Source organism: Eschrichtius robustus, chromosome 17 (genome assembly GCF_028021215.1).
Source record: "Eschrichtius robustus isolate mEscRob2 chromosome 17, mEscRob2.pri, whole genome shotgun sequence".
NCBI lineage: Eukaryota > Metazoa > Chordata > Mammalia > Artiodactyla > Eschrichtiidae > Eschrichtius > Eschrichtius robustus.
In genome coordinates this window covers 55245437-55263414 of record NC_090840.1, presented here as the reverse complement: position 1 = coordinate 55263414, position 17978 = coordinate 55245437, and the positions used below count along the sequence as shown (strand labels likewise).

The window sequence follows — 17978 nt, the reverse complement described above, 5'->3', positions numbered from 1 at the left end:
GGATCTTAGCTCCCTAACCAGCGATTGAACCCGCACCCCCTGCGCTGAAAGGTGAAGTCTTAACAACTGGACTGCCAGGGAAGTCCCTGAGCCCTCTTCTTTAAAAAAAACTTTTTTAGTCACTCTTCACCCTCACATGCTACTTTAATGCCATCATTTACAATGATTTCTACATGTACAAATACCTTTATCTTCCTCTGTACTCTGCAGGGCCTGGTTCTGGTCCAAATGTCACTATTTCAGCCTATGCTGTTTCCTTCTGTGAATGGGCTATTAGAACTTATTTTCAACTATACAAACGGTACTGGAAATATTTTTTTGCATATAGTGCATAGGTATTTCAGGGCTCTCCAAAGGACAGGTAGTTTTCCTTATCATTCTATGTAACTTTTTGTACCCTACCCTGTCCATAAAGTCTTTCCCAACTCTTTCATCCCATATCGGTTTCCCTTTTTCTTTTTGCCTTTCTACTCTCCTTAGTCTCACTCAGCCTTCACACCTGGTCCTAGTTTACCTTGTAGTGTTTCCCAACATTGTCACATATTAAAAGCACCTGAACAGATTTAAAAAGATTCCCGGGACCCACAGACAGGAATTTTTTTAAATTGATCTAGTTTGAGGCCCAATGTACAAAACATTCGTATACACTGGCATTACAAAGATGTTCCGTAAGTGATTCTAATGAGGGAACACTACTGGAAAGCACTAAACTGAGCCAGATGACAAGCTCCTTTAGAGAAGCAATCATGTATCAGGCCTTCATCCTCAAAACTGTGGATACAATCCTAGGTGATCAATAAAAATATGTTGATTGGCTGATTTTCTTTTCTTTTCTTTTTTTTTTAAAGAAAGAAGAGGAAAAGGAAGAGACTGGGTAAGGAAGTCCTGTTAAGAATACCCAGCCCCGCCAGTTCCCACCTGAGAGCTCAGCAGGTCTTCATGGACGGTCCTGTGGTTCCTGAAGGACCTGATACTTTAAGAGATTCCTGCAAAACTCTATTAAGCATGTCAGTTTTGTTCACCTCACAGTTTAGTCACTGACTAAAATGGAAAACATCAACTAAGGTCAAGGTTTCACATTTAAAAATTGTTATTCTCAACAAGCAACTGGAGAAAAGTTCTCGACCACATAGTATTTATAGGTTATGTTTGGGACTAGCACCTTATGTTCATTATGCTACCAAATCTAATAAGGATGAATAATCGTGCATCACAACCTACTTGCAAACAGTGTGTCTTAACCACAGGTAATTGCCTTTCCAGATCGGGGGCGTTTCTCAAACTGCAGTAGACTGCATCTGTCTTGATGGGCAACAGGTGCCATCTTGACTACTGAATCACATGTCAACATCTCTGGGAGGCTCATTAGATCCTCCATGATCTAACCAACATTATCTGCTCTCCACTCTCCCTCAACGTGCAAACCCTCAGAATGGACAAATGAGATGTGTGAAAACTACTGTCTTTTACAAATTGCCAGCATGAAGTTTGTGCATCTTTACTCATCAGAGTCACTTTACCATACCACTTCGCTGCTCCTCAAAATGCAACCTCTCTCTGGTAAACTCCATCTAAAAGTTGGCTGTGGGACTTCTCTGGTGGCGCAGTGGTTGGGAGTCTGCCTGCCAATGCAGGGGACATGGGTTCGATTCCCTGGTCCGGGAAGATGCCACATGTCGCAGAGCAACTGGGACCGTGTGCCACAACTGCTAAGCCTGCGCTCTAGAACCCTCAAGCCACAACTACTGAGCCCACTCACCTAGAGCCTGTGCTCCGCAACAAGAGAAGCCACCGCAATGAGAAGACCGCGCACCACAACGAAGAGTAGCGCCCGCTCAATGCAACTAGAGAAAGCCCGCGCGCAGCAACGAAGACCCAATGCAACCAAAAATAAATAAATAAATACATAAGAATTAAAGAAAATAAAAAATAAAAGTTGGGTGCACTTGACCATCTTTGGTGCCAATTCTTACGGTAGACTTTGTAAGCCTTTCAGACATTCATGAAATTGTTCTTTTTTGTGTGCTACAGTTGGGGGTGGGTAGAGAACAGAGAAATAGTGCTTATTTTACATATTAATAATGAAGAACCTTTCTAGTTCCAGAGCCTGGAGTTTCCGGTTCATTTTAATAAAATAAGTTATATTAACTGTTTTGTCATCATGTTACTACAGCTATACAGTACTGTTTTGAACCTATTCTTGTTACAAAGAACGGGTATATAGGGTTTCCCTTGTATTTAAAAAAAAAAAAGTATGCCAAACTTCTCCAACAATCTGGAATTTTATTCCATCCATATACATGCATAGTAACAACATTTGTTGAGAAATTATTTCTATCAGAAGTAGAACATTATCTTTGTGATCACCAGGTGCAGTATTGCTACTCTTATATTTAAATAGATCTTATATATGAATTAAATTCATACTTGCAGCATTGAGTTTAGGGTTTCGATTTAGACTGTGCCTTTCAAAAGATAAAACTGATTAATACTACCTCATTACTTACAATACTGCTTCCAGTAATTTTGTTCATTCTTATAAAGTATTGCATTTAACAGCAAAGTTTAAAAATTGAGACAGAGCTGCATCAGCGAAAGAAAATACAAGTACTATACAAGAAAAAAATTGCCATCTTCATTTAACATACATGTTTAAGATTAAGAAAATGGACAGAAACATACGGCTACATACAAATGCAAAGCCTAGTTACTAAGAGACTGTATCTGCTAAAATATAAAGTGCAAACGGAGCCTGATTATCCAAGAATTGAAATCTTAAGGCGAACTTATAGCACGTGTATTTAGAACATCTTTGCAAGTTATATTTTAGCATATACATATATCTGCAACAGCATATAAGAAGAAATCAAGATACACAAGTGCTTTGGAAGCTATTTCTAAAATGCTTTTCTGTATTGATTTGTGACTATTTTCTTTAAAAGCTACTATACAGTGCAAACCATATATGCTACACAATAACTATACAATAACATTACAAATGACTTTAATATAAAGTTTTTAAATAAAAAATAACATAACCACAGCTATGAATACTGCTGGTAAAATAAATTAATTTTTTTTGAAAATGGCACCAATAATACACTTTACTAATGGACTGTAATGAAATTACACCTTAAGTCTTCAACTCAGCCATAATGAATTGTCTCCTGATTGCCCAGATGTAATTCAAACAGCTTTTTTTTTTTTCTTTTTTTCTTTTTTCTTTTTTTCTGTACTGGGTAGAACAACATACTAAACACTGGTACCAAAGGTGAGTGATGTTTATTTATTTTGTGATTTCATTTGACATGTTCTGCTGCATGTGATGAGCAATAAAACTTCTTGTGAGTTATAAAGTTTGAGAGGTTGTTGAATTGGATGTCACACAGCCGGCAATATTTCCCACCGGTTGGAGCCTGGGTGGAGCCATTCACACCTTTAGCTATACTAGACAACTGGTCCTCTGTGGAGGGAATTCCTGGGGAGACGTTCTCGTTCGTGGCTAACGGGTTCTCCGAGATCCAGGAGGGAGATTTGCGGCCGTCTTCATGCTGAGGATTCTGGGCAATGTTCTCTTGCTGTGGGTTGGCGGCAGGGCGCTCGTCCTGCTTCAGTCCACCATTCACTATGACCATGCCTCGGTTTTTGGGCAACAACGGCAGGGAATCTTTCTTCGGCACAGCGCACCCATTGGAAGAAGCCTGGCTTTTGGGAGATTCATTTTCCGCGTTTGTGCTTTGGTCCACGTCAGCGTTATGGATGACAAGAGAACCAGAAATATAATCAGTTGGCTTTATTCCATAATAAGGAGAGAGCTGGTCGGCTCCTTTTGCCTTCTTTATTGCTCCAGGGTACAGGCATTGTGGAAGAAACAAATGTTTGTTTTCTTCTTTTGTCGCAATGAGCTGAGCGGCTTCACTGAAGACTTTCAGGCCCTGCAGAGTTGCTAAGTGGGAGGAAAATAAGTTTCCGTTGGGGGAAGGCTGCTTCAGGTTCCCATTTTTCTCACATTTTATGATGCTTCTTTCATAGCTGACATCGGGGCTGTTCCGTTCGCTTTCTGGATTCGGAAACACTTTGCTGTCGAGCGGAGCCAGGTCGTTACGCTGATGTGCAGTGACCGGGCAGAAATTCTGCTTGTGGGCCAGGTAGTTTTCTACCTTGTTGAAACTGATCTTGCACACAGTGCACTCGTGGTAGTCCAGCAGCCTTTTGGGAGAGGCAGTCGTCCGCTCAGACTGGGATAAACACTTTTTGCTGAGATCGATGGGCACGTCCATCTCTAGGCAGGAAACACTGGAATGAGTAGTGTCACATTTGGAAACCGGAACACACTTGTTAATCGTGAGGGACGTTTCCAAGTGCTTTGAGACAATTCCGGGAAAGATATCACATCGCGGATGGTAGCACTCTCCCAGCCCTTCCGTGGGTTCTTGAGTGGAGGTACAAGGACTGCTGAGGTTGCCTACGTCGAGAAATCGCTGTTGGACTAGCGGAGGCCTTTGCTCCTGTTCAGGAAGACACATCTCATACATCTTCCTGCGCTTGCGCGTACGCATGGTTCTCTGCACGGCAGGCACTTTGTTGGAAGCTGACCTCTTGAGCGGAGGGTCGTGGCGCGTAGCACAGTAATACTGTTTGTGGACCATGTAGGTTTCGTGCCGGCTGAAAGTAATGTTGCAAGCTTCACAGGTAGTCTTATTTGGGTCACTTTCCCCATCCACTAAGGGGAGGCTGGGATTTTTCACATCAACAGGTTTTCCATTAATTTTATCGTCATTGCTGTTGGGGGTGGAGAGCTTCTTAGCTTGAATGGAAAAGTCCTTGTCGTGGCCCTTCCCATTTGGTCCAATTAAATCTAAAACAGTGGAAGAATTGATGCAGGGTGTTTGAAGAAGTGGATTCTCAGTGTCAGCAGAATGAGCAGCTGGATTGAGAAGGTTTATGGAGGTTTGGCCAGTGTTGGGACTCACGGCCTCAGGCATCTTTTCCGAAACACCAGGGAACTCTGGGGACTTGGCCATCTGCTGCCATCGGCTGCTGCAGTAATGTTTTTTGTGCACTAGATAATTATCCAAATTATTGAATGTTATGTTACACTCAAAACAGGTAGCCCCTTTGGGCATCAAGGGGCTGTAAATGACGGGAGGGTAGCTACTACTTCCGTGCCTCAGTCGCCGATGTACCAGTTCAGACATCTTGGCTAAGATCTCTGAAGCTTGAGGGACCATGGTGATATCTTGGGGAAAAGCAAACTGAGATAGAAAGGGTCCCACGGGGAAAGAAGGCCCAATATTAGGCTGAACTGGAGATGAGGCGAGTCTTGGGCTAGAGGGCTCAGACTTTATTTTCGTGTAAGAAAAGCTTTGTTTATTTGTTGCAGACTGAACTTCGGGTCTCTGGTTAGTGAGAAAGAGCTGAGTCTTTTTCTCACACTTGTCCAGCTCCGTGTCAGAGCTCGCGTCTTTAGTCTGCATGGCCTTTTGGCTCTGGGGGAGTTCACTTCTGGTCAGCAAGTCTGCGGCTGGCTGTAAGCTGTCTTCGGTTCCACTTGGAGAGTGTTCCATGTCACTTTCTCTGGGCAGTTTGCTGCCAGGGACATGGAGCTCCTGGTGCTGCAATAACTCCCTCTGAGTCTGGAAGCCGAAGTGGCAGTGATTGCATCGGAAGGCAGCTTGAGTGAGATGGGAGAACAGGTGTTGGTGAAAGTTGATCACAGAATCAGCAGTGTAGCTACAGACGGTGCATTTTAGACTAGCACCAGGGGGGAGGAATTCTTCCATTTTCACTCCTGGAGGAACATACAAAATCAGAATACTGAGAACCACACATATTGGTTTTCTAGTGATATGAACCGCTACTAATGACCTCATGTGTTCAACACAGCAGAAACGAACTGAAATCCTTCGGAATCTTATTTGTGATAGTAACTTTTTTCTTGTGACATCCTTCACCATATATGATGATAATAACAGCCCTTTACGGTTTCCAAAGCACTTTCATGAGTATTATTGCATTGTAGTGGGATAGGCATCATTGTTTGAATTTTACAGGTCGGGAAACACATGCAAGGAGGCTAGAGGAATTGATTATGGTAATAAAGCTATTCAGTGAAGGAGCCATGACTAAACTTCAGATTTTATAATTTCTAATCCAATAACCTTCTTACCACAGCACTATGCTCTACATTAGGAAGAAGCAGGCATTAGTTAGAGTTGATAGTGATAACCTATGTGCAAATCAAATAAATCTTAGTGCATTTAGTGCACCAGATTAGGTCTTTATTCAAAAGAATCCAAACAGAAACCATTTTCTAAAGTAATTAATAACCCACTAATTCATCTTTGGTACAAATTTAGAATTTTATTCATTGGTTTTGCTGAACATGGTTTATCTCTATCCAGGGCTGATATTGGTACCAGTACACTAATGTAATCATTTAGGACTGACATCCATGCTGATTGATCATGGCCTGTTTTTAGTCAGTTATTAAATATTTTGAATATCACCACTGACTGGTGGGTAAGCCTCAGTGCAATATTGTGATTTACAAGGAATATGTATTTGGTCATTCTGATGAGTAAAATCTATTTCTCATATATATTTGGTCTTTATCCTTGGTTCCCAGCTCACAGCTTCTAAAACTCTTGGAATTTCCTGTGATAAGAGTGATAAAGGTGTCTTTGTTATGTTATTGAGGTGACTTTTGGAAAGCCCTTAGGTAACCTAAGGATGGGAGGTTGTTAGGAGAAGCAACTTTGTGATTACAGGGGTTGGAACTTTCATTCTTCCCCTCCTCCACTTCTGGGAAGAGGGGCTAGAGATTAAGTTCAATTGCCAATGGCCAATAACTTAATCAATCCTGCCTATGTAATGAAGCCTCCATAAAGCCCCCCAAAAAACAGAGTTCAGAGAGCATCCCAGTTGGTAAAAATGTGGAGATCTGGGGAGAGTGGCAGGCTCTGAGAGCACTTGGAAGCACCTTGCCCGTTCCCCAAACCAAGCCCTATGCATCTCATCCATCTGGCTGTTCCTGAGTTATATCCTTTTATAATAAACCAGTATCTGGTGAACAAATGGGTTTCTGAGTTCTGGGAGACACTCTAGCAAAGCAGTCAAACTAAGGGGGTGTCTTGGCGACCTCTGATTTATCGCCGACTGGTCAGAAGCACAAAAGACTAAAGTCTGAATTGGGGTGGCGGTGGGGGAGTCACTCTTGTAGGACTGACCCCTTAATCTGGGGAATTTAATGCTCTCTCTGCATAGTGTCAGAATTGAGTGGAGTTGCATTGCAAGACACTCAGTTGGTGTCTGGAGAATTACTTGGTCGGGGGGACCCCTTCCCCTATGAAGTGCAATCAGGATCTGGATACTTTTACTTACTAAGGTCAACTCTTGTTCCCATTTGTTGGCATATGGTTAAATCAGGCTTGGTTCCGCCTCTCTGCCCTCTAGACTTAAATGAGAATTGTCTTTTATATTTATAAGATGAAAGTATGGCAGAGAGATAGAGATGCAAGGGGACTTCTTTTATTTGTCTCCTTTTCTCCTTGGCTAATCCAATACTCATTTTCCTATTGAGCTGGGAAGATCCCTCTATCTCTATTTTTGTTTTGTGCATGACTTTACACTCACCACGTGAGACAACCAACCTGTTTCTGCTTCCCCTGCTTCATCACCTACATAAAGACAGCTCTTTGTAGGGAGAGGGAAGAGAATAAGTAGAAAGGAAATGGCTTATTTTTATAAGTGCAAAGACAAAAGCTTGCACTGTACTAGAGCACCGGAGGTTGGAGTTAGTTTTTTTAAACTGACCACCTATTTCCATTTTTAATTATTCAACCCAAGCAAAAACAGCAAAGGAAGTCACCCAGAGGTGGCTTACAAGTTTCATATTCTAGGTGCTGAATAACTATGATTCCCAAACCTTGGTTTGCCCTATCCAAGAATGTTCAAAGAAATATCTAAAATTAATATAATTCTGTACATTTGATTCATTTCAATTGTTTTTAAAATAGAGGAATTAGAATACTATGTATGATACTGACAACAATTGGACATACAATTCCAAAATAAATGGGAATAGTTGCCACCTTGCTCTTAAGAGCAGGCTTAAAAAAAAAAAAAAGAAACTTGTTTTTCAGCCTAATTACTTTAGTTGAGAAAAAAACTAGAATGATTTAGCCTGTAAACTGAGCACTGTAAGTCATTAGAAAAGAATTCAGATCCAAGTCCTTTGCATAGAGTATACTTGTACATGACAAAAGATAATAACCAGCTGGTCCAGCAAGTTTAATTTTGATTTTATAGGTAGATAGAGATGTACGAATGTACGTATATATGTAGAGAAAGAATAGGGTCTCCTGGAGTAGAAGAAGAAACAAGAGAGGCACTCACCACTGTGTGAGTTCAGGTGCATTTCTAGAGCTCGGGCATTTGAAAAGCTCTTGGTGCATTGTGGGAAGGGGCACATACTGGAAATCTGAGGAGCGCTGTCTTCGTTCTCCTCTGACACTGCAGCAGCTTCTCTTTGTCTCCCACTGCAATAGTACATCAAATGGGCTTGCAGATTCCGCTCACTCCGATACCAGATGCCACAGGACTTGCAAGGGAATATATCCTCTGCAGGCAGAAACGCAGGGACACGTTAGCTGCTGCCCACTTGGAGCCAACCATGGGTAAAGCAGCATTTGGTTCAGTTTTTCTCAGAGTCTGCTCCCAGGTTATGAATTAGGAAATCACACAGTGGCTAGTGCAGTCTTGGGTGTTGTTCCACAGTACAGGACTATTTTTAAAGAAATGTTCCACTTAATGCCATTTACCTTCCCACAGACTCTTTAGAAAGTGGTACTCTAGGAGAATCCCAACATAAAGCAAAAGAGATTAATCCTAAATTGTTTATATTGTATTTATAGTTTAGAAAAATAGGCATTTATAAATAGCAATGTGAATTGGTTTATCTGCTTGATTAAAAGGTAAGGGATCTAATGGCTGAACTAAAGTTAGCCTTGATGCCAACACCTGACATCATTGGTCCATTTAATAAATTAATTACAGAGTACCTCCTTAGTGCCAGATCTATGCTGAGTTGGGTGTAAAACAAAATGAGAGACCAAACAGCTGTTGTTAAGGAGCTTAGGTCTCCTGGGGCTGGTTAACAAGTGGTTAGTTCATTACATTAGAATGTGATGACCACACACAGTGATGGAGGTGTCTGACGGGGGCTTCGGACATGGAAAAGAGACACTAGGCTGGGGAGAGAACTGGAGGGAGGATGAAGTCGGAGAAGGATTTAGAGGGAAGATGATGACATGCCTTAGCTGCGTTGTGAAGGATGCAATTAAGCTAGTCAGGTGGAGAAGAGGATTGTGTCCTCCTAATCAAGGGATCAGCTATGGGAGCCTGTGAGAGGGACCGGGTGGAGGCTGGGAGGCTCTTCTGTGATCTCACGCAAGGGGCTGGGAGAGATGAGGTTGTAGAAGTCAGGGACAGACTACCAAAGGCCCTGTCAGCTTTTTTAAGTTTAGATTTCTGTCTCAATGACTATGGAAAATTACTGAATCATTTCAAGCAATAGACTGACAGAATCAGCTATGATATAATCCTAACAGTGGAGTTGAGTTTTGAAGGTAGTGAATTTGGAAGGAAGGCTTCCGACTGGTAGGAGACAACTGTAGTAATCTAAGTGAAATATGACAGAATTTAAGTTGTAGCTACTAGTCATGTACTATTTGTTAAGTCATGCTATAATAGGTATGATATGTATTTCTCATGTATTAATTCATGGAAAATTTCTCTGTGTTTTCCCCTCATTCATTAATAGGTGAAGAATGTGAGGCTGAGTAACTTGCCATGATCATGCAACTGGGTGAACTGGGATTGGAAAACCCTGGTGTAAACACTCTTCCATAATGCCTCAATGGAAGGGGGGACAGAGAGAAGAAAAGTTATATTGAGGAAGCAGAACTGACTGGAAGTGATGACCACTATTTTGCAATTAGATGTTAGAGCAGAAGGTAAGGTTTCTCCTTGGTGCCTAGACTTCTTGTTAGCATTTCTGTGTTAAGTGATGTTTTCATTCATCTCTACAGGGAATAGAAGACAGACGGGTGATGAATTCAGGCTGGGGCACATATAGAGTGACTAAATCTGACACTGTATTGTGCAAACTTGGCACTTTTGTAGTGCCTCTGATCAGAGGGATGGCAGATAACACTGTAAACTGGGACTAATCCAGGCACACTGGGGCATATGGTCACATTAGATATGTGAGAGTGGATATTTCTGTGAGAAAGAGAGAGGAACGTTGCAAAGATGGCAAGAGAGGTCTGAAACTCGCCAGAAACAGCTGGACTTGTGATTTATAAACTGTTAATGTATAGTGAGTGGTGGAACACATGATAGTGAAGGAGTTGGCTCAGGAGATCCTGTTGAAGGAAAGAAGGAGAAAATTAAGGACCAAATTCTAGCGAATGAGAAGTAAGGACAGCAGGTGCAATACAGAATTTTAAAATACAATTTAATCACAAAATTATATACTACTACTGTTTATTATTTAGCCCCTCCCACCCAAGTTTTAGTTACATTTATACTTTTCAGAGGGCCCAGTGTATAGTAAAGGGTTTATTTTTCAGGATGACTTTAACTGATTAACTAATTTAAGAATGAGAACAAAGCCTGTATGCATCTATGGTGATATATTTGGGATTAATAGTTATCTTGCTATAGAAAGCAAACAGAATATTCCTTCAAATATAATTAGAATTAACATTCATACACTGGAACGTCACAAGAATATAAGATACTCCTAGAATATGTGGTAACAAAATCATTTTGCCTCAGTTTCAAGTTGGGTCCATGTTATTTCAAGTTCCTCACTATCCAAATCAAACTAAAGATTCAGTAAACAAAATAACTACATTTACATTAAGGAAATTCAAAAATAGTAGCTTGGATTGTGTACACTGAATCCACTGGTTGGATGCAGAGTAATTCCAGATACACCTGAGAAGTTCTTCATTCTAAAGGATGCTGTTACAACAAGAACATAATTACTGTTGAATATATATGTATATATATATGTACACATATATAATATCAAGACATGATTGTAGTCTCTAGGCTTCTGCATCATTCAAAGTCTCAGGGATTTTCAAGGACATTTTTGACTCAATGCAATGTTTCACTTGCCACTGGCTTTAGAATCTATTCTCCTCTTAAGATGTACTCACATTTTCTCACAGAGCTAGATAAAAGCAGAGCAGAGTCTAGAATTCTGATCTTGGGACTCCTAGATCACTGATTTTATTTCAAGAAAATACAAACTAAGTTCAATAGTCCTTTTAACAAACTATAATCACAAAGGTATATTTGCCAGGGCACATTTTAAAATTCTCCATATAAAGTATTCTAAGATTGTAAGTATTTTTCTTTCTCTTCTCTTTATTTATTTATTTTTTTTCCATTAGCTGATGTCTTGATTTATCCAGCCTACATTTCCCTTTCATTAGTGTATCTAATCAAATGTGATTTTGTGTCCTTTTTCTTATTTTATGTTTTAACTCTATGGCTGTTAATACCAAAATTATTCTACCATAGGAGCATCAATGAAAGCTGTTGGACCTCTTATAGCTAAATAGTCTTGAATGTTGTTTAGTTTAGAATGTCAGATTTTTCTGTGTGACATTCAGGAATCCAAACTGAAATGAATGAATTTAAGTTATTATTTTTATACTCCCATGAGAAGCGAACACACACACACACACACACACACACACACACAAAGTTGGAGAGAATATAAAATAAAATCATAACACTGGAGAAAAAAGTCTGTCCCTGGTTGCCTGTCAGTAGACATTATTTTTTTCTCTCCCATAAATACCAATCACCACTACAAAGCTATTGTACCGGGCTATTGCACTCAGCACTTACTATTGACAATAGCTGTAGGCAAAATAGAAGCCATGGCAGCTTGCTGAGGGAGCAGCTGAATTGAGTCCAGCAGGCGCGCCGGGTACATCCCTTCTGTAAGAGTCATCTGACTGGCAGCTTGTAGCCTTGAGTCAAAATCCACCACAAAGGCAATTAGCTCTTCACCCTCAGAGATGGCCTTCGTAGTCGTGCACCAAAGCTGACCCCCTATTAAGAAGAAAAAAGAAAAAGAATTGACATAGAATGCTCTAGCCTGCTGTACACTGGATTGATGTCAATAGGACCTTCTCATGTTTTTCACATCAGTTTCTACTGGGGTGGTGGAGTGTTTGATCAAGACAACGGCTGTCCTCCTCTTCCCTTTGTTAACCTAAAACAATAAAACTGCCAGTTATTTTACCAGCGACACAAGTTTAATAGCAAGGAACTGCAATTCGGGACAAGCAGCTATGGTCAACCACGTGAAAGTCTGGTGAAACAAAAGAGAGGAAACTCTTATAGAGAAGGGGAGGTTGGGTGGGGCCATTATAAACAAAAAGCTCACTGGAGGAAATTGAAAGTTCCAAATATAGTGGCTTTTCATTGGCTGAGTTGTTACATTCTCTCATTGGCTGAGCTGCTGTCAGACGAGGAGAAATGCTTTCTTCCTTCAGCTGAGAGGTATTAAGTAGTGTCACTTCCTGATGGAGATGCAAAGTCCATCTCTTCCTGTTGGGATCTATACTGAAGTCAAGTAGTACATGCCAGCTCCCCTTTCTGACTTCCCTACTCCATTTTTGTGCTGTTTCCCTTTATTAATTTTCGTACCTGCCTATGTGGGAAATTGTATTCCTTGCATCAAATGAACTGTTCAGTGACCAGCAGTAGAAGACTAAGAACCAAGTGTAGACATAATCTGTAGAGAGTTTTGTCAACTGTTTGCCTTCCAGCGCTTGACTTAATCATTAACCACGTTATTACATGTTATACTGCCTAAGAACAAGCATGGTAGGGATACAACCACAAAATTTATTTCAGGTGAGGCTTTGAAGTTACTCTTTATGTACTCTTTCTGTACCTTATGGAAGTAAGAAGTTATTTCTTTTTCTCTCTTTTCCCCAGATACTGGGGAATATATATATATATATGTGTGTGTGTGTATATATATATATATATATATATATGAATGATACCTAAAACTACAAAGCAAGTAAACAAAGTTCGTAAAATTTAGAAAATTAAAGTGAAATTTCAGTTAGCTTTACTCTTCTTATAAGTCTGCTGCCATTTTCTTGGGGGGGGAGGGCGGTGGTGAGCGCTGAGTGATCTTTACTTATATAATATTTCTTATAATGCAGCTTCTTTATCTCCTTTTACCCTGATTGAACTTCCTGAAAAGGAGATATGCCAAAGAGCCTTTTCAGAAAGGCTTATTTAAATAAAGATTTGTTTAAATGAAAAGAACCCTCTCTTCAAACACTAAGATAGACTCTGGCTTGGTGCTTCAAATGATCACGTGTGGTGCATTAAAAAGAAAATTAACTATGCAAGTACATCTTCTAATGTATTGGAATGCGATAGTGAATGCTCATTTATTTAACATGTTTAGACAGGCAAAGCACTTATATTTCGTTATCTACACTCTCAGGCCTAGATATGTATCCTGTACAGTTATGCCTAAAGTAATATGGCATACTTGATATGTTATAAAGCTTTTTTTCCTCATTGTGTATATACTGCAAGGCTATATATTGTACTCATTAAGCAAGCAAAAATTGTACCCATTCTGATAAGTAATATTGCTCTGTTTATCTTTCAGCATAACTGCCTTTTCAACTGCACTTCATTTTTTTCCACCCTGAAAGAGATCATAGTTTTTAAACAACTTGTGGTAAAACGCTGGTGGAAAAGATAACAACAGCATATGATAGGGCAGAGTTGCCTGGAAGATTCAGGACATCGTTTTAGAGAAACCTCGGCCAGTTAATTAAACCAGCTGATTAAATTTCAAAGGTAAGCAAACAAGACACCATCCGTGACAGTACATGTCTGTGAAAAAATAAAGCTAAAATTACAGACCTCAAATTTACATGAAAGTTTCCAAGGAAAACACAAATATACTAGAAGACTAGAAAACAACCTTTTTACACTTTCACTTTAATATATCTGAAAGCATACAAGTTCCCCAAAGTTGAAAAACAGATTCACCTTGGCATTGATGACTTCTTTACAAATATAGAAGCTAAGCGGCATCATCGTGGAATCTGATGAGTATTGAAAAGTGCTAAGTGCTGCTATTTCTGCTGGTGATGTTTCTTCCCCCCGGAAGGCTTCTGCATTTGGCTGCTCGGCCTTCTCTGATGTGCATACACATCCAAACTACTTACAGCTGTAGACAAGGTAATCATTTGCACCTTATCTTTGCTCTGGGACACGGTTTATTAAGTGAGCCTGTGTAATAGAGAGGTGGGGAGGGCAGAGGCAGGCACTGCAATTCAGGTTTAGTTCCTCGCCTGGTTTTTTAGAGTCACTGGATTTCAGTGTTGAACTGAATAACTTATATTACTGGTAATAGTTTTCCATTTTTGATAAACTTACACTGTTGGTAAATCCAGCTATGGCTATGTTTTACAAAAGGAAAGTTTTGAATTCAGGTACCCAGGAGAAATCGATATTTTAGGGAAGGTAGCACTCGGCTAATCTTTATCACAGCAGTGAGCTCAACAGCAGGATGACTCCGAATACTTGTGCTCAGACTTTGAGCCAAAAAGATCCAATCAATAAATAAAATTCACAAAATATTAAGTGCAAATTAAAGTAAGTAAAAAATGGGCTTCCGTGGCGGCACAGTGGTTAAGAATCCGCCTGCCAATGCAGGGGACACGGGTTTGAGCCCTGGTCTGGGAAGATCCCACATGCCATGGAACAACTAAGCCCACATGCCACAACTACAGAGCCTGTGCTCTAGGGCCCGCGAGCCACAACTACTGAAGCCCGCGCGCCTAGAGCCTGTGCTCCACAACAAGAGAAGCCACTGCAATGAGAAGCCCATGCACCGCAACGAAGAGTAGCCCCCGCTCTCTGCAACTAGAGAAAGCCCGCGTGCGGCAACGAAGACCCAACGCAGCCAAAAATAAATAAATAAATAAATAAATTTTTAAAAATAAATAAATAATAAAGTAAGCAAAAAATGATTTTTCTACATTATTAAGCAGCCTGGCAGTGGTAACACATATCTGTTTTCAGATGTACTCAGTAATGTTTCATATTTTATCATCTTTATCATTTTATCTCATTTTATAGTTTCATCAGAGCATATCCTTTTAAAAGGCTGAATTAGACTGAAAATGTACTGTGCAGGTTTGATGAAGAAGCCAATTGTCTTAGGATTTAGTTTTTCAAGTCGTTCATTCATCAGCTATTCACTGAACTCTCCACTGTGTGCCAGGCTGCGTTCTATGGTTTCATGCACAACTTCACATACAACCTGAACGCACACATATAAACAGACAAATTATAATACCACACGGTGGTGCCATCCCCTAGTCCTAAAGAAATGTGAGAGGGGTGAGTAACTGAGACTTCTTGGGGGAGTCAGACAAGCCATCCAATGTGACATTTAAAATAGCAGTAAAATAAATAGCAGTAAAATAGCAGTAAAATAGCAGAAGTATGTGTAGGGAGGACCTGGCAGGTACATCATTACTGGCAGATAGAGGAGCATACGTGTGAATGCAGGATTACGGAAGAGCCTGCCTGGCTCTCGGAGGCCAGCAAACCTGGAGTTTGGGGTCTGAGGGAGAAAGAGGTGGATTATGGGCAGTGGTGTGCCAGAGCCAGTCTGTTCTGGATCACAGGGCAGAGTGTTCAGTTGTCAGGAATTCTGTGTGCTGGTTGATGTCACGTTGGTAACTTGAAATCAGCTATGGTGAGAGTTGTAGAATTTGCTGTCAGAAACTGTCAAGCACTACAAATCAGGGCTTCCTCCCACAGAAAGTTTAGAGCAGGGTGAGAGTTTTGATGTAACATGAAAACAGTTGTGTCTGGCTCATGGTGGAGAGATGGTATATATTTATTTGAGTGAATGAATGATCTGAGCTTCCCCCCCACCCCCTGCCAGAATATAGATCTCAGGGTCTTGAGGAGAGTAAACTGAAGGGGTAGGAAATGTTATCTCGAGGGCTATTAGGAGGCTGTTGTACTAGTTCAGTTGTGAGAAGTGTAAACTGTAGGGGAGAAAAGAGCCAGATTCAAGAGACATAGCTGACAGAGGACTGGGGTGATTTCCTGAGATGGGTAAAAGAAACTCTTGAAAGTGACACAGAGGTTTCTGGTTTGCAAAAACAGCTGACGGTAGTTCCATTAACAAGGCAGTAAAGCTGGTATATTACCAAGCGGTATTATACAGACAATAATGGATAATTGGTATTAATTAGGAATAATTTCTTTGGGCCCGATAGGCTAGGGGGTTTATGTATTTCATCTATTTTAATCCTATCAATCATTCTGTGAGGTGAGTGATAGTTTCCTCATTTAAGAGTTGAGGAAATGGAGTCTTGGAGAAGTTAGCTAACGTGCCCAAAGCTATACACATAGCAGAATCACTGGCGGAATCATGATTTAGACTTCTGTCTGTCCAACTCCAAAGCCCAAGTGTGCATGTGTGTTTTATGTATGTGTATGTATATGCATGGGAGTGCTGAATTTGGCTTTGAAAATGTAGAGTCTGAGGCACCTGAGAGGTTTTTTGGTGGGTGTATCCAGGAGGCAGTTGGACCTTGGAGGACAATAAGGCTGGAGAAAAAAAAATATTTCGGAAGTCATCAACACATTCTAAATAGCTGTGGAAGCTCTTTGCTTTGCTGATGTGGTAATGCAGGAAGACTACAGCATGAAAAGAGAAAGAACAAAGATTGAAACTTGGAGAATCTCAACATTTAAGATGTGGGTAGAGGAGATGCAATCATTTAAAGACATAGGAAACATATACTTGGAAAGGTTAGAGGGGAACCAAGAGAATGGTGCCATAAAAGTCAAGGATTGGTTCTTGGAGACAGCTTGGCTGAGTTCTTTTGATGTGAATTTAGAGCATACAACTTGAGGGAGTCATTTATAGGGAGAGATATCCCAAGTGTTATAACATAGTTTCAAATACTGATTCAAAAAAAATATTCTAAATGTGGCTGCTAGTGAGGATGTAATCCCATCTGGAGGAAGTACACCGGCACCAGACTGCTGGGATGCAAATCTCGGCTCTGCCGCTTGCTAACTGTGTGACTTTGAACTTATCACCTAAGCATTCTATCAGTTTCCTCAGCCTTGAAAATGGGGATGATGATAATAGTATTCGGCTCATGGTATTATCATGAGGATTAAATAAGCAAATATATGTGTGAAAGCTTAAGAACAGCACCTGCCATAGTGAGTGCTGTATTAACTGTTAACCATTATCCTTTTGGTTTGGTCTGGTTGGGGCTATTTTTCTCATTTCTCACTGCCCTGCTAAGTCGAAGAAAAGAAATCTCACCAGAAAGAAAACATAAACCTACAAACTCAATGAGCACATGTATCTATGCTTCACTGGAGAGAGCTAACTCATTTTGGAAAAATGATTAAGGCTGCATCATTTGTGGATCACATACCGATCTTGACCGGTTAGAAACAGATACAGTTTCTAGCAATCTACATGGGGCTGAGGAGATAGGAGAACCAATTTCTTACCCTACCGTTTTTAGAGCTAGGGTAAACACAGCCAACTCTAATTTACAATTCAGTGGAAGGTAGTAGTATTCATCTTGATTAAGAAGCAATCTGAGTGCATGAAAATGATAAATCATGTTGATATTTAGCTTTTTTGGTGTCTTCACTGATTGACCTCATGTTCAATGGAAACAAATCACAGGGTATTACATATGGCTTTAAAATGAGAGCACCACTATCAAAAAAAAAAAACAAAAAACAAATCAAAAAAGAAACACCCCCCCAAAACCAAAAACACGCAAAGAAAACAAACCCAAAACCCCAAACAAACAAACAAAACCACGAGAAAACAAGGACTGGCAAGGATG

General features: G+C 40.4%; 1 protein-coding gene across 1 annotated transcript in view; it reads right to left on the bottom strand.

Annotated features, from left to right (window-relative positions):
- Positions 1 to 3092: 3092 nt before the first annotated feature.
- ZFPM2 (zinc finger protein, FOG family member 2) overlaps positions 3093 to 17978 on the bottom strand; it is a 457708-nt gene continuing 442822 nt past the window's right edge. The window contains exons 6-8 of the mRNA XM_068525544.1: positions 11932 to 12138; positions 8398 to 8622; positions 3093 to 5791 (exon numbers count right to left, since the gene is read on the bottom strand). Of these exons, the coding sequence (XP_068381645.1) occupies positions 3300 to 5791; positions 8398 to 8622; positions 11932 to 12138 (2924 nt within the window). The 3' untranslated portion in view covers positions 3093 to 3299. The remainder of the gene's footprint in view (positions 5792 to 8397; positions 8623 to 11931; positions 12139 to 17978) is intronic.